The sequence below is a fragment of the Zingiber officinale genome, chromosome 6A, assembly GCF_018446385.1.
Source record: "Zingiber officinale cultivar Zhangliang chromosome 6A, Zo_v1.1, whole genome shotgun sequence".
NCBI lineage: Eukaryota > Viridiplantae > Streptophyta > Magnoliopsida > Zingiberales > Zingiberaceae > Zingiber > Zingiber officinale.
Window position 1 is genome coordinate 141,447,267 of NC_055997.1, and position 23,823 is coordinate 141,471,089.

At 35.0% G+C, this 23,823-nt stretch overlaps 1 protein-coding gene across 4 annotated transcripts; it reads left to right on the top strand.

Annotated features, from left to right (window-relative positions):
- The first annotated feature begins 606 nt into the window (after window positions 1-606).
- LOC121998383 (developmentally-regulated G-protein 2) lies at window positions 607-23,603 on the top strand. 4 transcript variants are annotated; one of them, XM_042553301.1, is made up of 12 exons: window positions 607-740; window positions 2,130-2,221; window positions 3,256-3,323; window positions 8,235-8,311; window positions 11,154-11,334; window positions 12,512-12,568; window positions 13,198-13,272; window positions 13,877-13,996; window positions 22,229-22,399; window positions 22,559-22,672; window positions 22,772-22,942; window positions 23,123-23,603. In XM_042553301.1, exons 2-12 carry the CDS (start codon window positions 2,152-2,154, stop codon window positions 23,216-23,218), a joined length of 1,200 nt encoding a protein of 399 aa, XP_042409235.1. In that variant the 5' UTR covers window positions 607-740; window positions 2,130-2,151; the 3' UTR covers window positions 23,219-23,603. The 4 variants fall into 4 exon arrangements, with proteins under 4 accessions (XP_042409235.1, XP_042409236.1, XP_042409238.1 ...); XM_042553302.1 differs by lacking the exon at window positions 23,123-23,603 and having other exon boundaries at window positions 22,777-22,943; XM_042553304.1 differs by lacking the exons at window positions 607-740; window positions 2,130-2,221; window positions 3,256-3,323; window positions 8,235-8,311 and adding exons at window positions 8,423-9,257; window positions 9,402-9,465; window positions 9,540-9,611.
- The last annotated feature ends 220 nt before the right edge of the window (window positions 23,604-23,823 follow it).

Genomic DNA, 23,823 nt, shown 5'->3' on the forward strand with positions numbered 1-23,823 from the left:
TGCTATAACATGCCAATTTAACTGGAAAAAACTAGTAGAAAGATAATAATATGAATAAGTTATTACTATTTAGTGGAGAATAAAAACTTATTCATATAATCCACATGTTTAGCCACCTAATTATTCATATAAAAGTAAATTAGAAAATAGTAAAAGAGAGTATTTAATTATGAAGGTCATTATAATACAATTTAATTGAGTTGATGGATGATGCTAGTTAGACAAAGCGCAAATGTAAGTAGAATATGAGCATCAAAGGGTCTCTAGTTTGAATTATATTTTGTAAAATAATATACGAAAAATATTTTGTATTTGGACAACTTAAAATCATTTTTTACCACATAAAATAATTTCAGACCGATTACCGGCAACAGAATATCATGGTTAGTCCTAGAATTCGAAATTCAGTTAGATGTATTACGGAGGATTAACTAAAGGCTTAATTCCTGCTGCCTCCTAAATAAAAAAATAAGAAAATAAAACGATTTCTGACCCGCAGTGGTCCCCACCCGAATGTGTACTCGTACTGTGATTGCACACAACACGAAGGGCCCGAAGTGCAGCGGGTGGTCGATACATGTGCATCAGTATGCAGACTTTTAAAAGCGATTACCCTTCGGTTCCCTACGTTTCCAAGTTTCCACTTGAGAGGCGGTTCGGGGCGGCAGCCGTCAACATCCATCTGTCGATTCCTCGCTACGCTCGGCCTCCGCCTACACATCCGGCGATCTCCTTCTAGGGTTTGTTGTCTTCTTTCATCTCCTTTTCTTTTTGCCTTTGGTATGTAATTTTTCTTGTCATCTTCTGCCATTTCCATTTTGAGCCGATGTGCCCATCTGATGGGCATCCTGTCAAATTCTGGAACAACATGTCGTGGAATTCACAGGATAGTTTTTGATCTTGGTGTTGTGATTCTAAAATTCGGTCCATGCCTTTTGTTTTATGTCGAATTGTGGAACCTGTTAATTAGGAGAAAATAAAGCTTCAACTTTTTTGTGCTACCCTTGTAAGAGTGCATCTTGTAACATAAATGTATTTATTTATTTCTGATTGGATATCAATAATTATCAATTTGTTCAGATGTAGCGAATAGTTGGGTGGCTATCACCTGGGCTGACGATCCTTTCTCGAAGTGGACCAATTTTCTCTGTAAGAGAATGTCATGTGTCATGTAGTGAACTAGAGATGAAGCTACGTGATTTGCATATGTTGGAGAATCGGATATAGCAGAGCTAAGATTAATATCATGTCATTAAATTATGCCAACTTCTCTATCATTCTGACTTCTGAGAACTACTACTGTGGCCAGCTGCTGCATTGGCATGTACAAAAAATTGGGATTTGTATATTCCATCATCGAGAGTTCAGTAATTTAAATTAGTTGAAGGTGTTAGCTTGCTCAATTGGTCAGGGCTTTGGAAGTCATTGTTGATTTTGGAATCTCTTGTCATCTATGTATAACTATTGTTTTGTGGCTCTGGCTCTAATTTCTCAGAAAATAGTTTAAATGGGCTTGTTTCCTGAATTTTTCCAGTGGAGTAGCTCTTGATTATAGCAGGAACCTATCCTCATTGTCAATCTTATTAGTTTATTGTTGTAAGTACTCAAATCTTCACCATTAAGACGCTCAATGCTCTAGAAGCTTGATAATAGTTACCTTAGCATTTCTGATAAGTCTAATAAAAACAACCAAGGCTGGTGCCATGCCTTTATTTGTTGCTAGTGACATTCTTTTGTTCAAATGGTTCATTTCCCAAATTTTGAGCCTAAATTTTTTTGATTCTTAAGGACCTTTCTACCTCTTCTCAATTTTACTTTTTTTTTTTTTTTTTTTGCATTTCTATTTTCATTTTTCCCCAGTAGACAGGATCTACCTGATATTGTAGAGCAGTTAGAGACCGTTGGAGACATTCAAACTTACACCTTTATTTTCATGATGAATTGAATGAAACAAGCTGTCATTTAAGGCGTAATAATTCTTTGGAATGATCATTTCTGTGATTCTTTGGTTATGTGTCTGAGAAAGAGAGAGAGGATCAATCCTTTAATTGTTTTCTTTAATATCATCACATTGGATGCATTATATGCATATTCCCTGTTAATATCAATGATATTTCCTTTTCTAGCAGGTTTATTTGATATTCTATAGAGATGGGTATTCTTGAGAGGATTAAGGAGATTGAGGCTGAGATGGCCCGAACTCAGAAAAATAAGGCTACAGGTTTGCTTTCAGTGCTTGTGCTTGTGATGTTCATTCTATATAAATCAGATCATGCTAAAGAAGATGCATCAGTGTAGGCTTATGATTAAAATACATTATTTCTTTTGTATTCTCACAATCATTTTATCTATTGGATTGACACACATTATTTTATATTCTGATTTGCATTACTCATAACCACTTTATTTGGATTCATTCAGTGCCTCTTTAGAAACGGTTGCTGATATTATGTACCTTTAGACTTTAGATGCTTCAGCCTTGTATCTGCCCTGCATTATTTTGATTCAACCAGTGCCTTCTATTACATAAAAATCTTCTTTGATTTTATTTTTCTTTCACTGTTCTTCATTCTAATACATTAACTTAACATAGAATAGGGTATCCTCCACTTCCCTGCATATCATGAAATTTGGTCCCCACTAGATGTCCAATTGGCTAGAGGATGATAGACTTGCTACAATGAGGGAAGGGATCAATTCCCGGCGGGCACATGTCCTTGGGGAAAAAAAACCTCTCCTACCCCCCCCCCCCAAGCCAACTTGGCCACTTGTCATAAGCTAATCCCGTGATTTATCTCCCTTCACATAACCTGGGGACGACCTGTGAGGGGCATCTGGGTGAGTGTAATGACCTTTTTTTTTGCTACAAGTTATGTGTTTGCATTCTTCAAGGAGTCTGCATATTCTATACTTTTCCCTTATCATGTAGTGTCATCACATGTGCTGCAATATATGAATCTGGCGGTCTGTATATTTGGATACTAAATATCACATTTTCTGATTAGCATATGAGTGAATTGGTCAATCCTTGATCCATCTCTTTATCTAGGAAAGGATGCAATTCTTTTTGTCTGCAATGTCTCGAAATAGTCATCGTTCTTGAACTATACTTTGTTCTTTGAGTTAATATTGTTTAATTGTGCTGTAGGAAGATGTATCTGTTTTAACCAAATATTGTACTACTGCACTATGGTTTGAATTTATTAATTGTGTAATTAGTTATGCTTCTGTTTAATTGTGTTGTCATCTCTGTAGAATATCATCTTGGACAACTGAAGGCAAAACTAGCAAAATTAAGAACACAACTTTTAGAGCCTCCAAAGGTTTGTATGTTTTCCAAACATTACTCTGATACCCTGAGTCCCTGACTTCTTATATTTTCTCTCCATGCCCATGTTAGCTACCTGACAACACTCCTATGCCAATGCCCCATTGCTCACTATTGTTATAGAATGGGATGCTGAATGCTTAGATTCATGTTCATTTGTATATTGGTAGTTCCTTAACACTACCTACTAACACTTTGAACATCTGCATGAACCGACTTACAAGATCAACTAGAATTGATATATCTGGTCTGGTATTATGAGATAGACGAGTCCTACTAGCTTTCAAGGAGAGAAATCTCGAAGTCACCATCTGCTGACCATAAATTATAATCCAGTATAATTGTTGTCTTTGTAAGTTTGCATCCACACATATCAACTTCTTGGAAAAGAGTCATCACATATTTTCTTGAGATGAGGATGTTACTTGAAAGTTATAAGTAACTTCTACTCTAAGAAAGTAGCATAGTCTTTCCAAATCTTTAATGACAAACTTGGCTTCAAAATATTTTTTTTTATCATTATCATGCCTTGCACATCATTTCTTGTTATAATACTATCATCAACACATGCCAAAGTTAGGATAATAGTAGTACCCACATACAAAGATTGTTTGATTTGCTTTCATACACTTGAGGCCAATTTGAGTAAATTTCTAAAAGAAGTTTTCAAAAAAGAATTTAGGAGTTTATGTTTTTTTGGTTCAAAATTTTAGGACTTTATTTATGATCATAAATTGCTTTATTAAATCCACATAGTTTAGTCTTCCTCTAAGCATAATAACCTTGTTGCATATGAACTTGAGAGATTTTGCCATACAAAAAGTACATTTTTTATGATTGAAATATTTGCAAATTCTTATTTATTGTGAGGTTAGGAATTATATAGACTAGGATTTGCAACATGTGAGAATGTGTCTAAGTAGTCTACATTATAAGGCTCCTTTATTTAATTTTACTATATAAAAATCAATTTAATGGTTTGGAAGATATAAATTGTGAATACTCATCAATAAGATATAGAGCTGCCAATTTAAGTTGAACTCGTCGGGTTAGCTCACTCTGTCAAATAATCTAAGCAGATTGAGTTGAGATTTTATCAACCCATTTTAAAGTGGGTCTTGGCCCGTGGTGTGCTTGGGTTACACCACGGGTTGAGAATTTTTTTTCTAAAATTTTAAACTAAAGTGAAAAATTCAATGGGTTTGTTTGTTTGACTTGCCTAATCCACAATCCAAATTTAAAATTTTCAATCTTTTCTATATATATTTTTATTTTTTTTACTTTTTGACGGACTCGTGGACTGACCAGTCTAACCCACAACCTGTCTTGGGTTAGGTTGGGTTGGAGATTTCCTAACCCGTTGGGATGGCGGGCTGGCCCTCCCCGTCCCGCCCCGCCCCGCCCCGCCGACGAGTTTTTAGCGGGTCTGCTCGCCTCGCCACGGGTTGGCCCGTTTGACAATACTAATAAGATATAGGGTGTAAACCTACGAGATGATGTGTAAGTTCGTACGTTCCTTGTGATGAGCTCCTTGTCTATAGTTTGTTTTCAATGTGGATATTCAAGAGCTTTATGATGTGTCTTAAGAATCTTTAGTTTTTCATAGACGACAACAACATCATACACTAGTAAAAAGTTAAGCTCAAGTTTTTGAAGGTAAAAAAATTTGCAATGAGATGTGTAGTCGTAATTCATTTACCTTTCTCGAGAGCAATAGGTAAGTGAATGTCTGGACAAGGATTCAATCTCTGAATTTGTTGATGATGTTAATGGTGGAGGTTACGAATGTGAAGATATCTTAATACATTGGTGATATGATTATAGTGGAGAGCTGATGGATGGTTTTAGTTGAAAGATAATGCAACTGGTGGCGGAAGTGGTACAACTTCAAAAGGTATTGAGAACAATCCAAGAAATATGGTGTGGTTTTAAAAACATGACATTAGTAGAGGCATAAGGGCAACGAACTATATATCATAGCACATGTAGACCTTTTGGTGCAAGAGTAACCAAGAAAGATATAACGAGAAGCTATTAGGTAGAATTTGTCATAGTACTAAAACACAAATAAAGTATACCTAACAAAAAAGTTCATGATAAAGAAAAACAACGTGATTAGGTAAAGATAAGCATTGTCAATGCATAAAATTTCAACCAAAGTGGAAAAAATGTCTGTTTTTTTAATACATCAAGAACCTCAAGACAAGCTTTAAACTAGTAAATCCATGTCCATACATGTGCAATCAGTAACAAAAAAATAAAAAATGATGCAATCCATTGTTATCATGTACAAGATTTAGAATCCATATGTCAAAGTGAAGTATGATAAAAAAGAGATATGTTTATAAGTACTAGATGAAAATGATGCACAATAATGTTTACTAAACTAGAATACCTCACATTGGAGCTTAGTGAGTGAGGGCGGAATACATGGTTCACGATTTTATCCCATGTTGGTCAACACGAGCAAAACATTTCATTTTATCCGCGAACACATGAAATAGCTTGATACCATGAACTTCGAACTAACCTTCTTGTATGGGCAAAAAGTGAAGTTGCACTCTATGAGTCATTTGTGCGCCCTTAGAGACCTTGCCTTAACATTCGGAACCCTTTGCAAGTCTTCCACAAGAAAAACAAAACAAAGTTCAAACTCTACAACTCTTCCACACAACGATGCAACATGAGTGATATGACAAGAGAGACACAATGACTAAACCCTTAGTGTGACTTTTGTGAGTCTTCTGCTACCTCATCTTCCTTCGCCTCATTGTCCCAACATGAAGCACGTTATTCCTCCTCTCCTTCTACCTTTTCCTTCTATTATGGTGTTTGGCACACTTCCGACATCAACACTTAACACTTGATATGTCTTGTGATGGTAGGGGATTGAAACCATAGCGCGGTTTTAGATTTAAACCTTGGTGGGATATTACTGGAGTCTCTAATTTTCAAAAGATGACTAGGATGACAATAGACCCAATGTAAAGTTGCCACCATGTGACCTTGAGGTCACGAGTTTGAGTCGCAGAAATAGCCTCTATAAAATGTAAGGTAAGGTTGCGTATAGGAGACCCAATGTAGTTCGACCCTTCCCCAGACCCTGTACTGGCGGGAGCTTCATGCACTGGTCTACCCTTTATGACTAGGGTGACAATGTCACTAGCATGGGGTTATCCTTGTGATGAGAAAGAATGCTACTGACTAGTGGAGAATTAAATTCATCCAAGTAGAATACTCCATCCTGGATTCATGACCTACATAGACACAAATGAGTAGGATAAAAAGTTACACATAATTTAAAATTTAGTCAAAGCTTAGTGATGAGGTAGGTAAATAACCTTGGCTTTTGATCGGTATGTGAGAATGATTAAGAATAGAAATATGTGGTACAGTAGATACAATGAGGGTAGCAAATAATTCATGTTTACTTGTCATATGTATAAAGATGCATCCCATGAAATCTTAAAATTTTCATGCAAGTAGAATCAAAAGTGGAAGTAGTTATAGTTTGAGGAACTAGAAGTGTTTTAGAGTAAAGTCTTTAATTGTTAGTTGATAATCACTTTTGTGGATATTTCTGAGTAAACTTGAAAAATGAAGACGTCACGGTGGCATATGTAGTAGTTTGCATGGTGGGTGGTTGTCATAGCTTATCCTAACAACATTTTGATAAATGGTTGATGCAACCACAGTGGACACATACATGTATGGAGGATCCCACACCCTCATCCTTATTCACAGTCGTGTCTAGTAGTATAAGCCATAGTTTCGAGTGAAAGAGGTAGTGCCACAATAAAACTCAATGGTACAATTGCATTGATAAGTAACTTTAAGTGACCTGTGTTATTAGGATCATCAGATCACACATGAATTTCGTCAATTGAAATTCTTCATGTTGGTGATTCAAACTTTTGGGATTTGTGGAAATATGATTAAATATGATCAGTTTGTCCTACTTGCCTCAAAGAACAACCAAGTATCCTTGTATTGAGTTGCCATCTTAAATTAAAAATATATCTAATGTATGTGGGTGATAATTTACTCACGTGAGTACATTGGCCGAAGAACATCCTAATTTCTTTGGAAGTAGAGAGAAGCATCACTAATGAGGTACTCACGTGAGTACATTGGCTGAAGAACATCCTAATTTCTTTGGAAGTAGAGAGAAGCATCACTAATGAGGTACTACTGTTAGTTCCATAATGTTGAGAAGTCATGTAAACATAGTAAGATCCAACTCCGCCAAGCTAAAAAGACCTAATTTTCCTCATCTAAAGGTATAATAACTTTAAATGCTCGGACTTAAATGAAGTTAGGATGCACCCCTTAGGGCTAATGAAGCTGACAATCAAGTTGTAATGCAGATAACCTTGAATGTTGAATGTCGTGTTAATGAGAGGATAAAACATATAGAGATTGCTTGCTACTTCATTAAAAAGAAAGTGTTATCCAAGGGGATCATCATTTCTTTAGTTCTAATGATTAGATCTGTTGACCAAATCATTAAGAGAGTCTATAGTTGAATATATTTGTAATAAGTTGAATTTCTACAATATATTCGAGGAACTTGGGAAAGCGGGGGTTGTATGTGTTGATTGGGGGCCCATTAGTAATGTGCAAAATATAGGGGTCTGCATATAATTTTTTTATCCCTTAATAATATCATCTATGGGTAGAAAGGGCTTTCTAGGTGCCCCAAAATAATTTCCCCTAATCTCAAGTGCCCTTTTGAGCATGAATCTGGTTGCAAAGATACATGTAGCTCAAAAGGACTTGGGAACTTGATCTTAAAGAAATAAGAATGGATCTATTTACAAGACCATATGATTAATTCATCAAATTTCCTCTCCCTTTTGTTCGTATATTTATGATTTTTTGCAGCCATAATTGTATTTGCAATCAGGGTTCTAGTGGAGCTGGAGAGGGCTTTGAAGTAACAAAATTTGGCCATGGTCGTGTTGCTTTGATTGGTTTCCCAAGGTTTACTATTTTTCTCTCTTTTAAGTTTCAACTTATGTCTATATTTTTATTGGTTACTGTGCCATTTGTATAGAGCTCAACAATTCATGTGATTTAATTGGAAGATTACAGCTTTCTGTCTGTTGTTAGTATGAGAGTGCTAACTGAACAAATAAAGTAGTTACTCAATGGCTCCTCCAAGTGCCTTAACTTGGTCCCTTTTGGTGAGCATGAGAACTAACTTTTTTTTTCCTGTATGGATACAAGTTTTGCAAGGACTTATTCTCCATCTTGGATGAATACTATGTGAGAGAGGCAAATAAAGTTCTATTATTTTGAGATTCTTTTCAATGAGTTATACACTACTTTCATGCTTTTTCACTTTCTAATACATCAGTGTTCTTATTTGTGTATGGGAAATCACAAACCTTATTTGTTTAAAATATTCTATTTGCCAAGGTATGTACACTACATCCATTTGTTGGATATTATCTTCATCTTTTGGAAATTAATTATTAATAAAAGATGAACATAGTTCGTGTTAGTATAATTGACTTATTTGGGGCATTAAATTGGTTTAGTCGTGTGTTGTGTGTGTGTGTGTGGGGTAGCCGCGTGTGGGTGTTTGATTTGGCCTCCATTTAGCCGCGTTTGAATTAGAGCAAGGGTTGAACCAAATACAAATTTGGTCCAGTCCAAGGAAGAAACTTTGTTTAGTTTTTAAGTTAGCGTTTTCCATTCAGATGATTAGTAGTTGTGCCAACTGCCTTCTTATCCTGCTTGTGCAACCTTTCCCTTTGCTGAAACCCTCTCCTTGGTGGCACCCACCCCTCTCAATCTCTCCTCTACCTCACACAAAAGCTCTTCTCTTGCAAGCCTTCTCATCCCTAATGGGCTGGCAGTTCTTTTCAAGGCAGCGAGCATAGAGGAACAATGACAATGAAGAGATTCTCCTCATCAAATCAAGGTGAAACTACTTTCTCTTCCCTTCTTTATCAATTTTAAAGGTCTAGGTTATACTAATGAGTTTTTCTTCTCAAAGATAGGAAGATAGGATGTTATAGGTCTCAATTCCTATGTTGTTTGTTTGGGTGACCTTTGGTCCTTTTAGGTCAGCAGTAATTGGGGAGATTTCAGCGGTTTCCTCCAAGCGCTGACACTCAATCATCCTTGTGGTAAGGACTTTACTGCTGCAATAAGTAATACATGGTTTAGAAATTTTGATATTAGCAATGACCTTTTCTTGTAGATTTGGGCTTTAGTGTTGTTCAAGAGTTGATCTTAGGGACTAATATTGCTATTTTTGAGGCACGTCACTAAGGTGAGTGCTTCTTCTACTTGGATTCTTTTTACAATATCTTGTGCATGAATAAAATTGTGTAACTATTAATTTTAAATAATTAAATTGTAACTCTTAATGTAGTGACTTTTTTTTTTAATCCCTTTTCAAGATGACAACATAATTATTCAAACCTAAGAGTTGCAACAATTTATTCATGCACTAGAATATTGTAAAAAGAATCCAAGTAGACACAACACCCACCTTTGTGATGTACTTCCAAAATAACGCTATTGACCCCTAAGACCAACTCTTGAACCCTTCTAAACTCCAAATCTAAAAGACAGTCATTGCTACATCAAAACATGGTTTCTAATCCATAAACTAATTATTGCAGCTATAAAGTCCTTAACACAAGGATGAATTTCATCTATGCCTGGAGTAAACCCCTAAATTCTCCTCAATAGCCAATGCCCTAAAAGGATCAAAGGCACCCAAGCAAAGGTGGTTAGACCTAGAAAATCCTATCTTGAAGAAGCTGTAGGTGTACCCTAGACCTTTAAAGTCCATAAATGAGAGAGAAAGGAGTTTCACCTTAATTTGAAGAGGTGAATCTCATCATTATCTCAGTTTTTCAATGCTTGCCATCACCAAGTTGGTCGCTGGGTCCTTAGGGATGAGAAGAGGCTCACAAGAGGAGAAAAGAGAGTATTCTTATGCGAGGAAGAGATTAAGAGAAGGAAGGATGAGATGGAGGGTCTCACACCAATGAGAGGGCTTCGTCAAGGGAAAGATCTCATGAGCAAGATAGGGAAATGGGTCAGCACCTCGACCTCTCATCTTAATGGGAAACTCCTAGTTTAACAATTAAATCATCATTTGCTCAGGCTGGGTCAAATTTACATGTCGGTCAACCTTGAGTTAGTCCAAACAGAAAAATGGAGCCCTATTCAAAAGAAATTCAAGCCCAAATACACTCCACTTAGACTCCCCCATTAGTGTTCCAATTGACTCTGTATTAAACCAAAACTCAAAATACACCGCAATCAAATTAGATTTAGTTTTAATTAATAATTAATTTCAAAATATTAATGAGAAGATTAGGTAGAAACTTAAATGTTAGTAAAGCTTAAATGTCCTTGGTAATTGCAAAACTTGAAAGTGGTGAATGGACATTAAAATCTCAATAATGCCAATACTGGCAGTTTATGTACCTGGCTGATATACACCAAACTGACAAACTGTGGAATGCCATTTCTGGACTCATTTTTGATCCAATTTACTTTGTGTTGGATTTTTATAACAAACTCTTGCTGCTATAAATTTTCTAATGCAATTTATTGAAAGGTCACTTTACTACGGTAAGCCATTTTGATTGCTAATTAGTTTTTCGTTTAAATTTGATAGTGAACTCGTTTTGGTCCAAATTACTTTGTGTTGGATTTTAAAAGTCCATACAACATTTCACACTTTGCACATAATCAACAAACGTTTGATTATTTTTTAATACAAATTATTTACTGAACATTTTACTATGAGTAACTTATTTTGATTTCTAATTAGTTATGCTTTTAAATCTGGCAGTGTAGGGAAGTCTACAATTCTAACAATGTTGACTGGAACACATTCAGAAGCTGCATCCTATGAGTTCACAACTCTCACTTGCATACCAGGAATTATTCACTACAATGATACCAAAATCCAACTTCTAGATCTTCCAGGAATCATTGAAGGGGCTTCAGAAGGCAAGGGACGTGGGAGGCAGGTCTAGCCACTCTTTCTCTTAATGTCAATTCTAATTGTCTACCATTTGCATTCATTCCTTATTTTTTTCTCCCTCCCTTTTGTTAAAACTTACAAGTAGGGCTAGCCTTTCCAAATTTTCCTGAGGAGATTTTGAAGTCTGATATGTACTCTTGGGTTTGCTGTTGACTTTGGTTTCCGTCAAAGACAAGACTGATCTGTGGTTGGTGATGGTTCCAGTTATTTCAAAGTATTATGTTATGTAATGAACTATGTATTAAAAGACAAGAAAGCTGGGTACTATATAAATCTGTTTTGTCTTTTGACTAATAGTCATATTGCTTTTGTCTTTTCCCATTAGTATAAAAGTAAATTAGTTAGTTAACACATGGTGATAAGTAGTTTTAAACCTAACATCTTCCATAAGTATTGTTCTAATCTTTGTGGAAGTACTTTTCATCTTGTTATCTAGCCTTCTTACAATAAAGGCTTTCCACTTTCACCTGGCATGTGAAACTGCAAAATGATTTTCCACTGATTGATCCTGTTAGAGTGTAAGATAGTTCAAAATTTCATCAAGGATCCCCATCTCATGGCATTTGGATTTGACCATATTCTTCTAGCACAATAGAACACTATGATATTCGTTATAGAATCCCTTAGTGCCAATTATTTGCCTTTCCATAAATTAGTATCTCACTAAGAAAGAATGGAATGAAGGGGAACTTGGCACAACAGGAAAGTTGCTCCCATGTGACCTTGAGATCACGGGCTCAAGTCGCGGAAACAACCTCTCGCAAAAATGCAAGGTAAGGCTGCTGTACAATTGACCCAATGTGATTTGACCCTTTTCCGGGACCTTGCACAGACGAGAGCTTCATGCACCTGGCTGCCCTTACTAAGAAAGCATGGAATGCTCCAATTACATAATGGCAACTGTAAATCTTGCTGATTGGCATGCTATTTCTAGGATAGTAACTGAAACAAACTGTAGAATGTTTTTATGAATCCACGAACCATCTTAAGTTTTCCTACTATATTTACACAATTGGTTTCTATGTAAGAGAGGGAGGAGATCAACTGCCATTTTCTTGGTCTTGGTTGCTCCTTTATACTTGATTTTCTCAAGCAGTAAACTGAGATGCTATTTCTATATAGAAAAGGTAACTTTCTTCTAACTTGGTTTTCTTTGTCTCCAGGTTATTGCTGTTTCCAAGTCCTCTGACATTGTGTTGATGGTCCTTGATGCTTCAAAAGTAAGTTTATGTTTTACTTTGGGCTGTTTGTTATTTCAATGCCCTTTTGGTCTGTATAGTATCATACCAGGTCATTGCTGTTTAAATCTTGATCTTATGTTGTATGTTAAATGAATTTCTTAAAATGACTAATTTAATTAATAAATCATAATATAATTTTTATATGGTTATTTGGTTTATTTGTATGGTATGATACTACTGCGGTAGATGAAAACATATTCGTGACACATGATGTTATGCATTATTTCAGATACAATTTGGGTTGTTTTTATATGGAACACATAAGAGCCTCCATATACATTTACATACATAATGGTGACTCAATGGTGTACCCATTGCATATGCTTTAAAGACCACCTTGAGATGTTGGGCAATTTCTGAGACCAGGATAATCTACTTGTCCAATTTACAGTTCACTTATATTTATGCATATCTTTGAAGGTTGTGGAAATTTTTAAACAGTAGTAGTCAAATGCAATTTTCAGATAGTGATTTTCTACAATTTTTTTGTGCACATTTGTGATATACATAAACGAGTTTACTTCATTAGTTTCTTAGATCTTGATCATAACTGGGAATCCATGAAACAAATGTTTAGTAGTTGCGCATTCTGTTTTTGATAATTTCAGAGTGAGGGACATAGGCAAATATTAACAAAAGAACTGGAAGCTGTTGGCCTAAGATTAAACAAGAGGCCACCTCAGGTACTATTGTTTTTGCTTGGCATTTTCCCCAATAATTTTTTCTTCCAACATTTTGACGTGCATTTCGGAATTTACGATTGCAAGCTTGTGTATTGCTTCAGATGCCAGCTGCATTTTCATTATCAAGTATTGCTGCCATACATGTTAACATAAATTGGTTTTCAATCAGTCATTTGGGGTTTGCTTCTCCTTTTTTTTTCAACTGTCAGTGCCATCATGTTCATTCATTTGAACAGTAGCAAACCATGTTATAAAATTTTAGATAACATCATGGTTTTTGGTTGCTAGTTCGACTTGAAATTAAACTGTTTTAGAACTGTTCATTTGTGAAATTCCCGGGAAACATGCCATGTTTTCTATTAAAATGACATGCCATGACTTCTGTTAATTGCATGCATCATGCTGTTAGCCAGAAGTAAAATAAGATTGCCTCATGATTTCTTGGCTGAGATAAGCCCTTTTTTGTTTCTCCAGGAGTGTAGATATCTCTGTTTTTGTTCTTGATTTTTCAATTTTTATTGTCCATTCACTTTATAATGGAACACTTGAGAATCCTCATTTCAAGAAAAATTTGAAATCTGATGTGACTTTCTTTCTTTTAAAGATATATTTCAAAAAGAAAAAGACTGGTGGCATTTCCTTCAATAGTACATGTGCTTTAACTCATGTTGATGAGAAGCTTTGCTATCAAATTCTGCACGAGTACAAAATACACAATGCAGAGGTATTCCCCTTAATATAATCTTATTTTTTGAGCAAGTGATTTCTCATAATTCTTTTTTCCTTATATTTTATATGAAAGTTTATGGAATATTGTATGCTGTATCTTGTTACCCTTTAGACTCAGATTTCTGAAGTTGTGCTCCATTTTCTCTTCTATCTGCATTCTTGAAATCATGTTGTTTTTCACTGAGGATATGTTTCTATCTTGCTATTTTAGTAGTTAACAAAAATAAAGGTTACACATGGCGTAGCAATGTAAATCTGGTGTTCCAGTGAACACTAGTGAGTAACTTTAGCATAATAATTATCTTCAATTCACTCAACTTCCATAATTTTATCCGCATAATTTTTACTTTACAAAATACTGTATTTTATTTAAAACTTTTCCAGTATACTGAATTTCAAAGCATGCTTTGCCTACAATCTAAAATCATACAAAAAACTACTGCTTTGGTTCTCCTATTTGCTTCTAATTGGAGCAGAAAATCAAACCAAACTCCAACTCTATATTGAATCTTTCAAACTGAACTGAAGTTACTTTTATTTTTTGGTCTGGATTCTGGAAACTGGACCCCAGATTGGTATTTCCATTTGAACAGGAGAGCCTTGACCTCAGATCAAAATAAAAGTTGGGATAAAACCCAATTTCCTTCCAAGTTCATCAATATACCTGCAGATTGTTTTCTTTTATGTAGTTCCACATCCTTTTGACATCATCAGCCCTTGAAAATGCATCTTCACCAGTGCCAAAAATTTTCTGAGATAATTGGAACCCCATGTGTATTACCCGCATGTGTAGCGTCCCAAACATGATAAGATCAAATGAAACAAGAAATAAAATTGGATTTTTATTCTTAGTTTAGCGCCATAAAATTTATCATTTACTCTATTGCATCATTAAACATCGCATTTAACTTTCCTCCTTTTGCAAACAATATCTTTACTATCTCATATCATAACATATTTTAGTCATGCACATGCAAGAACACCCACCTAAAAAAGGAGTTATATTGTTATGGGCTCACCTTAAAAAATTCTAAACTCCTCAAACTAGTGATCGAACTAGTGGGTCTACATGGATACATCATAAGAAACACATATCATGCACCAAAACATGAAAGCAACAATTAATAAAAGAAGTGACTAATACACTAATTCTAACCTTCTATATGAATCACTTCAACTTACAGATGGACAACCAAGCCTTTTCCCACTAGGTGGGGTCGGCTGTATGAATCCTTTTACGCCATTGAGCTCTATCTCCTATTATATCATCATCTATATTTAAATAAATTTTACCTTGTTTTATTGTTGCTAACCAAGCCTTTTTTGGTCTTCCTCTTCCTCGTTTGATATGCATGTTTATCATAGTTTCACATCGCCTAACTAGAGCATTTATTGGTCGTCTAAGTACATGTCCGTACCATCTTAAATGTGTCTCTCGGAGTTTGTCCTCAATAGATGTAACTCCGACTTTCTCTCTAATGCTCTCATTCCTTATTTTGTCCATCTTCGTATGTCCACACATCCACCTTAACATCCTCATCTCTGCAACTCTCATCTTATGCTCATGTGCTCGAGTCATAGCCCAACATTCAACTCCATATAACATAGCAGGTCTAACAGCGGTTTTATAGAACTTACCTTTAAGTTTAAGAGGTACTTTCCGGTCACATAAAACACCTGACGCTCCCCTCCATTTCACCCATCCTGCTTGTATTCTATGTAAGACGTCTCTCTCAATCCCTCTATCATTTTGTAAAAATGATCCTAAATATTTAAATCTCTCGGTTCCGGGCAACTTGTCCTTTCCTATCTTAACAATTGTTTCATTATTTCTAATATTGCTAAATTTAAATTCCATATATTCTGTCTTTCCCTTCTAGTGTTTCTCTCCAAGATTCTAGCTTAGCATTTACTTCTTCACGTGTCTCATCTACCAAAATAATATCATTTGCAAACATGCACCACGGTACTGTGTCTTGAATGTGCGCAGTGAGTTCGTCCATAATTAGTGTAAAAAGATAGGGACTTAGGGCTGATCCTTGATGTAACCCTATCTTTATTGGAAATGCTTCAGTTACTCCGCCTGAAGTCTTTACTCTGGTCGTTACATCCTCGTACATATCCAATTAGTTCAATATATGTTACGCTAACACCTCTCTTTTCTAAAATTCTTCATATAATTTCTCTTGGGACTCTATTTAAGTTTTTTCTAAGTCAATGAATACCATGTGTAGATCTTGTTTTTGCTCCCGATATTTTTCAATTAATTGTCTAAGGAGATGTATAGCTTCTATTGTCGACCTTCCAGGCATGAACCAAAATTGATTTTCTGTCACTGTGGTCTCCTTCCTTAATATTTTTTCTATTATTTTTTCCCAAAGTTTCATAGTATGACTCATTAGTTAATACCCCTATAGTTTGTACAATTTTGTACGTCTCCCTTGTTCTTATATAAGGGAACTAGAGTACTTATCCTCCATTGATCAGACATTTTTTTCGTTTTCAATATCATGTTAAATAATTTTATAAGTCATTCAATACCTTGTTTCCCTAAGCACTTCTATACCTCTATCGGAATATCATCCGGTCTAACGGCTTTTCCATTGTATATCTCATTTAAAGTTTATTTTACTTCTGAAGTTTGAATTCTACGATAAAAATAAAATTTCTATGCTCATTTGACCTAATTAAATTACCTAAGTTAAGTTGGTCACCTAAACCTTCATTAAAAAGTTAATGAAAATATCTCTTCCAACGCTTCTTTATTTCTCCATCATTTACTAATACCCTATTACATTCATCTTTAATACATTTTATTTGGCTAAGATCTCTTGTTTTCCTTTCTCTCACTTTAGCTATTCTATAAATATCTCTTTCCCCTTCTTTTGTATCCAATTTTTGATATAACCGTTCAAAAATTTCATTTTTTGCTTCACTCACTACTTTCTTAGCTTCTTTCTTGGCTATTGTATATTTTCTTAAGTTTTTCTCGTTCTTACAAATATATAATTCCTTATAAGCTATTCGTTTTTCCTTCACTTTCTCTTGTACTTTCTCATTCCACCACCAAGATTCTTTACTTAGTGGTGCATGTCCTTTTGACTCACCGAGTACACTCTTAGCTACTATTTTCAACTTTGATACCATCTTATCCCATGTTGTATTAGAGTCATCGTATATTTCACCTAATGCTTGTACTTCTATCTTCTCCTTAAATATATTTTGTTTCCCATCCTTTAACTTCCACCACTTAATTGTAGGAATTGTATATATTTTCTTTCTATTGATACTATGTTTGAGGCGTATATCCAACACTATTATCCTATGTTGGGTAGTTAAACTTTCTCCAGGGATGACTTTGCAATCTTTACAAATCTTTCTATCCTTCTTCTTAACCATAAAAAAGTCAATTTGCGATTTATTATTCCCACTTTTGAATGTGACTAAGTGTTCTTCTCTTTTCTTAAAAAACGTATTAGCTAATATAAGGTCATATGCTATCGCAAAATCTAATATAGTTTTCCCTTCCTCATTCCTCGTTCCAAACCCATAACTCCCATGTATTCTCTCATATTCCTCATTTTTCACTCCGACATGCCCATTTAGATCACCTCCTATTAAAATCATTTCACTTGGTGGAATATTTTGTAATATTTCATCTAAGTCCTCCCAAAACCTTGATTTGGTAGCTTTATCTAATCCTACTTGTGGTGCATATACGCTAATTATGTTCATAGTTTCTTTCGCCACTATTATCTTAAGGGCTATAATTCTATCCCCTTTTCTAACTACTCCTACAACTTCATCCTTTAACAAATTATCTACAATGATACCCACTCCATTTCTTGCTTCACTCTTTCCAGTGTACCATAACTTAAAACCTGAGTTCTCTATCATCTTTGCCTTCTCGCCTATCTATTTTGTCTCTTGTACACACAAAATACTAATTTTTCTCCTAATCATCATATCTACTACCTCCATTGATTTACCAGTGAGAGTTCCTATATTTCATGTTCCAAATCTTAGATTATTAGTTTTCCTATCATATTTGTTCTTATCTAACCTATGGTGTGAGAACTTTTGCCTATTTAACACTACACCCAAGTTCTCATGGAGATGTAGCGGTCCTTGCTGAGACGTTACAGTCGGACCCTGTAACGCGAACTCTTGCATATTTATCACTACACCCGAGTTCTGGAGATGTAGCGGTCCTTGCCGAGACGTTACAGTCGGACCCTGCAACGCGTTCCTTCCTGGAAACAACCTAGCATTAGCACAATAAATTAATGGATTCATTCATTGAATATTTGTCATAGTTTAACACCGGCTGACAACCTAACGCAACCCTCCTCCTTTATCCGGGCTTGGGACCGACCATGACCAGTCATCATGGGCGGAGTTCTGGGTTACTCTCACACTAAAAAAAAAGGGTAGCCCGGTGCACGAAGCTCCTGCTATGTGGGGTCCCGGGGAAGGATCCATTGTACGTAGCCTTACCCTACTTTTTACTAGAGGCTGTTTCTAGGATTCGAACCCGTGACCTTTTGGTCATAAAGCAATAATTTTACCGTTGCGCCAAGGCTCCCCTTTGGGTTACTCTCACACGAGTACAATTTAATTGCTCATGTGACAGAAAAAAAATACTTGAATCATGCCAACGAGATAGCAACATTCACATGACTCATTAAAAGGGTTTGATTCACCCTTTGTAACAAACGGACTATAAAAGAGGCAAATACGCTGCTGCCCTAAAATAACAAATCAACCATAAAGATAGGATTTGAATTCCCACAAAGACAAGCAGAAAAAACATTCATCAGCATGCCGTCAAATTGAGATAAGAGGGACGAACGTTTCCCCAATAGACATATCTCTCCAATCTACTCAGAACAAACCAAAGACAACTATTGCTGGCTGAGAACGCCTGCTGCCCAGGTTAAGTAGTAAGTTTATGACTATGAAGTCAGAATCCAAACATGAAATTGGAAAGGGAAAAAGCTCACTGGTCTAAGTGCAATCAAGGAGGGTTTTCCGGCTACCTCCTTTGATGGTGACAAAATGAGCTCGGTTTGGCTCGATACCCACAACCCTCCATAGAGGTCGCCAACAGCGAAGAATCACACAGGGAGAAGACTCAAGGGAAGGCTCTACTGAATAGAAAAGGGCATTGAGGGAAATCTCAACATCGGAAGGATTCAGCAGCGAGAAATCTTAGTGAGGGGACTGCTATGGTTTGGGTTTGCAGGGATTGGGAGCTTACCTTCAGGCAGCAGAGTACCTTTGTTTAGGGTTGAGGAGACAACATGGTGGCTGAGATGTCACGATGTGAGTGGGGAATCTGCTGGAAACTTTGCAGGAAGTCAAGGTCACAACTTCCTTGAGAAGCCAGAGGCAGATTGGTCATGATCTTGTGCCCACATCTATTGGTTGAATGCTTGTAAGATTAAGTTCATGAAGTAGAGACTTAATTGGAATTGTCTTGCAAGTTGGGTGCTGTCGCTCTATATTCTACTTCTGCACTAGCTCAAGCTGCAACTCTTTGTTTTCTTGTTTTTCATGTTACTAGAAAATATTTCCATGTCGTTTGACCCCAGCATCAGAGAATGTCTCCATATTTAGATATCCATACTTATTTTGAAGTATTATAAATAAGTGTTTTCCTAAAGATTCTTTAATGAACTATAAAATTCTTAACGTTGATGCCTAATAGCACATCTTAGACTTGTGCATGAACGGATTTACAGTATCAACAGTAAGAAAGTATATCTGACTCATGACCGTCTAAAAATTCATGAACCTAAGTATAAAAAGATTACTTCTAACCAATTCATAGTTTTATTTATTTTATTTTGCATATGAATCTAAACGATACATTCAACACATAATATATAGTGATTCATGTTGACCAACCTAGGTTGTCCGTATAAAGAATTACATGTTCATCTAATCAATGTATAGGATGTCTCTTTTAACTTGATTGAATTAAATCAATATTAACTTGGACATGATTTGCAGTGTACTAGTTAGGACAATTTGGCCTTCATAAATCTTATGCGGTCATTGGTGTATTCATGGAGTTTCATTCCATAAACATATGTTGCCACATTAAATTATTTAGTTATTATAGCCAAGGTTTAAAATTTCGATCCGTGCAGACGATACGGTTTTGGTATCGTATCGTGCCATACCGATATAGTTTCGGTAATTTTAAAAAAAAATTTAAATATAAATGTACATTAATTTTATTAATACTTGATTGTTAACCATATTTTATATTTTGAGATATTGAATTATATTTAAATATTTTCTCATAAGATAATGCCTATTAAATTTTTATTAAAATGTTTAAAAATAAGTAATTCTTAAAATTTAAAACTAAATTTAAAATTATAAAATCATTTGAAAGACTAAAAATAATTATAAAATTATTTGAAAATATTAAATTATTTTTAGAATGTATTTGTAAATTTTAATTTTAAAAAATTTATTTGAAATGTTTAAGAATTATATTTTTATTTTTTTAGATTATTTTAAATTTTATTTAATTTTAAAATTATTTTTTTAAAAATAAATTATTTTATAAAATATTTATTTAAGTTTAAAATTATTTAAATATTTTGAAATCATGTTTTTATATTTTATAACCATTAATAATATTATTAATAATAAAAGTTTATTTATAAAAAAAATAACTAAACCCCAAAAAAAAATTGCAACTGTGGTGAACCATGGAGGTTGTCGTGGCACCAAGGTCCTGCCGAGGGTTTTAGGAATATATAAAATTTTATTAGAATTTTAAATAAATTTTTTATATATTTTAATGGGATGATTCACTTAGGATTTTAGTAAATATATTTGGTAGTCTATTTAAGTTAGGGGATTCATTAAAAAAATAATAACATAGCTAAGAGATAAATAAATAAATAATTTATTACATATTTTTAGAATTAAAATAAATAAAATATATAATTAATTAGATAATTTTATTAGGATTTAATTAAGTCTCTTTAGATTGTCCATATCATAGCTAGGAGTTGATTGAGATAATTAACCTAAAGTTTAGTTTTAATTAAAAAATCTACATTTTAATTAAAAAATCCCAGTGCGACTCTAGTGCCGCGGCTGCAGGGGTCACGCGACCCCTCCTCCGTGGCTGTTGGGGTCGCGTGACTCTGCTGTGGCTGTTGGGGTTGCACTACTCGTCTAGCCATTGGTGCACGATCATTTTGCGACGACCGGGTGGGTCACGACCCTTCTATGGCGCTCATGGGTGTCACGCGACACCTCCCTAGCTGCCGCGCTGGACTGGGTCGGGTCGTGTTGATGTCGGTCGGTGAGTGGAACGAAATGTTTCGACTGACTCGACACAATATCTCAATTCCTGATTATGGTAGCATCTAAGATACAAACAAATGACTGTTTATAAGAGCATTTACATCAACTTTCCTAAACGCAGAATTTATCTTAAATTTTATATTCATGTAATTTTTTTTTTTTTTGCATAAACTACCCTATCCATTATCTAAATTTAGATTTTGTAAATAGTACTTCTATAAATTTAGGGAATGAAATTCATTGCCTACACATTAAAATATCATTTAATTTGGGAGAGAAAAAAATAACGGGAAATAGAGAATAGATTGGGTAATACAAAGTAGATATTACACAGGGAGAGAGAAAAAATAATAAAATAAGTGGGAGAGAGAAGAAAACAATAAAAAAATAAAGATAGTTGATGTAGTGTATAGTGAAAAATGATTGTTTAAATATTAGGATAGTTGATGTAGTGTATAGTGAAAAATGATTGTTTAAATTTAATAATGTGGATGGTTTACTCCATTTGAGAGATATGATAGAGAAACTGATGTGGATGCTCAAGAACCTTTTTTTTTCCCTAAAAAACTCTTTCTTGTTTCCCTCATATAATACAAGGATTCTAGTATGCGAAGCAAACATGGATTATTTCACTATGTTCCTTCCTGTGATCATTGTATTGCATCCACCACTTCTAATATGATAATATCACTGTGTTTTGTCTTGCACATCTCTAACAGTTTTCAAGTCATTTAGGATATTAAACGAGATTACGTTCTTTTACAGTTGAATTTTCTAGGATATAAGATTTGTATCTGTGACCTTGCGACAATTGTGAAATTTCAAAATATGTAGTTGAAGCGTATCTAAATGCTGTTTTTCATTCATAGGTTCACTCTTTGTTTGCTTTTAGGTGCTATTCCGTGAGGATGCTACTGTGGATGACTTTATTGATGTCATTGAAGGGAACAGGAAATACATGAAGTGTGTATATGTTTATAACAAGATTGATGTTATAGGCATTGATGATGTTGACAGACTTGCCCGCCAACCAAATTCGGTTGTCATAAGCTGTAACTTAAAGGCAGGTTCAAATTCTGGTTTTGACCACAATTTTCTTCTTGTTTTCCTGGCTAGCCTAACCCAGCAACTATATGTTCACTCAACTTATATGGTGAATCATGAAAACTGTTCCATTTCTTTGCTAAAACTGTGGTTTTCTTTCCATTTTTTCTGTTTGCAGCTTAATTTAGATAGATTATTAGCTAGGATGTGGGAGGAAATGGGTCTTGTAAGAGTGTACACAAAACCTCAAGGTCAACAGCCGGATTTTACTGATCCTGTGGTCCTCTCTACTGTAAGTTGTTTTTTATTTTTTATTATTATTATTTTTGTATTCTGAGTTTATGAATAGCATCACAGTAGGAACTCATGTCCTGCTTCATCTTTCTATTAGGATAGAGGAGGATGTACAGTGGAAGATTTCTGTAATCATATACATCGAAGCTTAATCAAAGATGTGAAATATGTGCTTGTTTGGGGAACCAGTGCTCGGCATTATCCACAGCACTGTGGTCTTCAACACGTTCTTCAAGATGAGGACGTAGTTCAAATAGTCAAGAAGAAGGTTTGTGTGGCCATATTTTACTTAGCAGGGACTCTCATATTGTCAGTCCCTGCCATTCCAACAATCACTTTACCACTTTATTCAACCTGCAATGCTGACATATGAATATGCCCATCTTGCTTGAACGTGGTCAATTCATATCCAGATAATAGACTGATATCAACTTTTCTCGTCATTCAGGAAAAGGAAGAAGGGGGGAGAGGCCGGTTTAAATCGCACACGACTGGCCCAGCTCGAATATCTGACAGAGAAAAGAAGGCTCCTCTTAAAACATAAAGCTGTTTTCATCTGTAGACAACAGTTGATCGGGTTTCCGTCTAGGCATGGAATTGAAATTCCATTATGAAAGCATGCAGTAGAGGCTCTTGAACCTCAGCTGAGAATTATCAGGGAGCTGTTATCAGAAGCATCTATATTTAGCAGTGCCCTTGTTACGTCTTCAGACCTACCTATTTTGATGTAATATTAGGAGAATGTTTTTTTTATTATTAAAAAAAAGCGTGAACTCTATTTTCCCAATAATTTGCTACTGTATTGGGAGGATTTCTCAAATTTTTTTTTTCTTTTTGACCTGAAAAATTAGGATTTCACTGTTTAACAATAATCCTTCATGATACTCAACTCGATTATTTGATCCTTCGTGCTGAATTATTCGAGCTTATGCCATGCAATCCATATTGACTGGGTTCGTTTGTTGACCTTGAAATCGTTGGGATTTTTTTTTTTAATTTATGAAAAAATAACTATTATAGTCTTCATATTTTGTAAACGCGAGTTTTAAACTCAAAACCTTAGAGATAATTTTCAAGGTCTTACCAAGTAAATTAGTTGGTGACCTCATTTGACGATCTTTCTGTTTCAGACTTTTCAATTGTATTGTG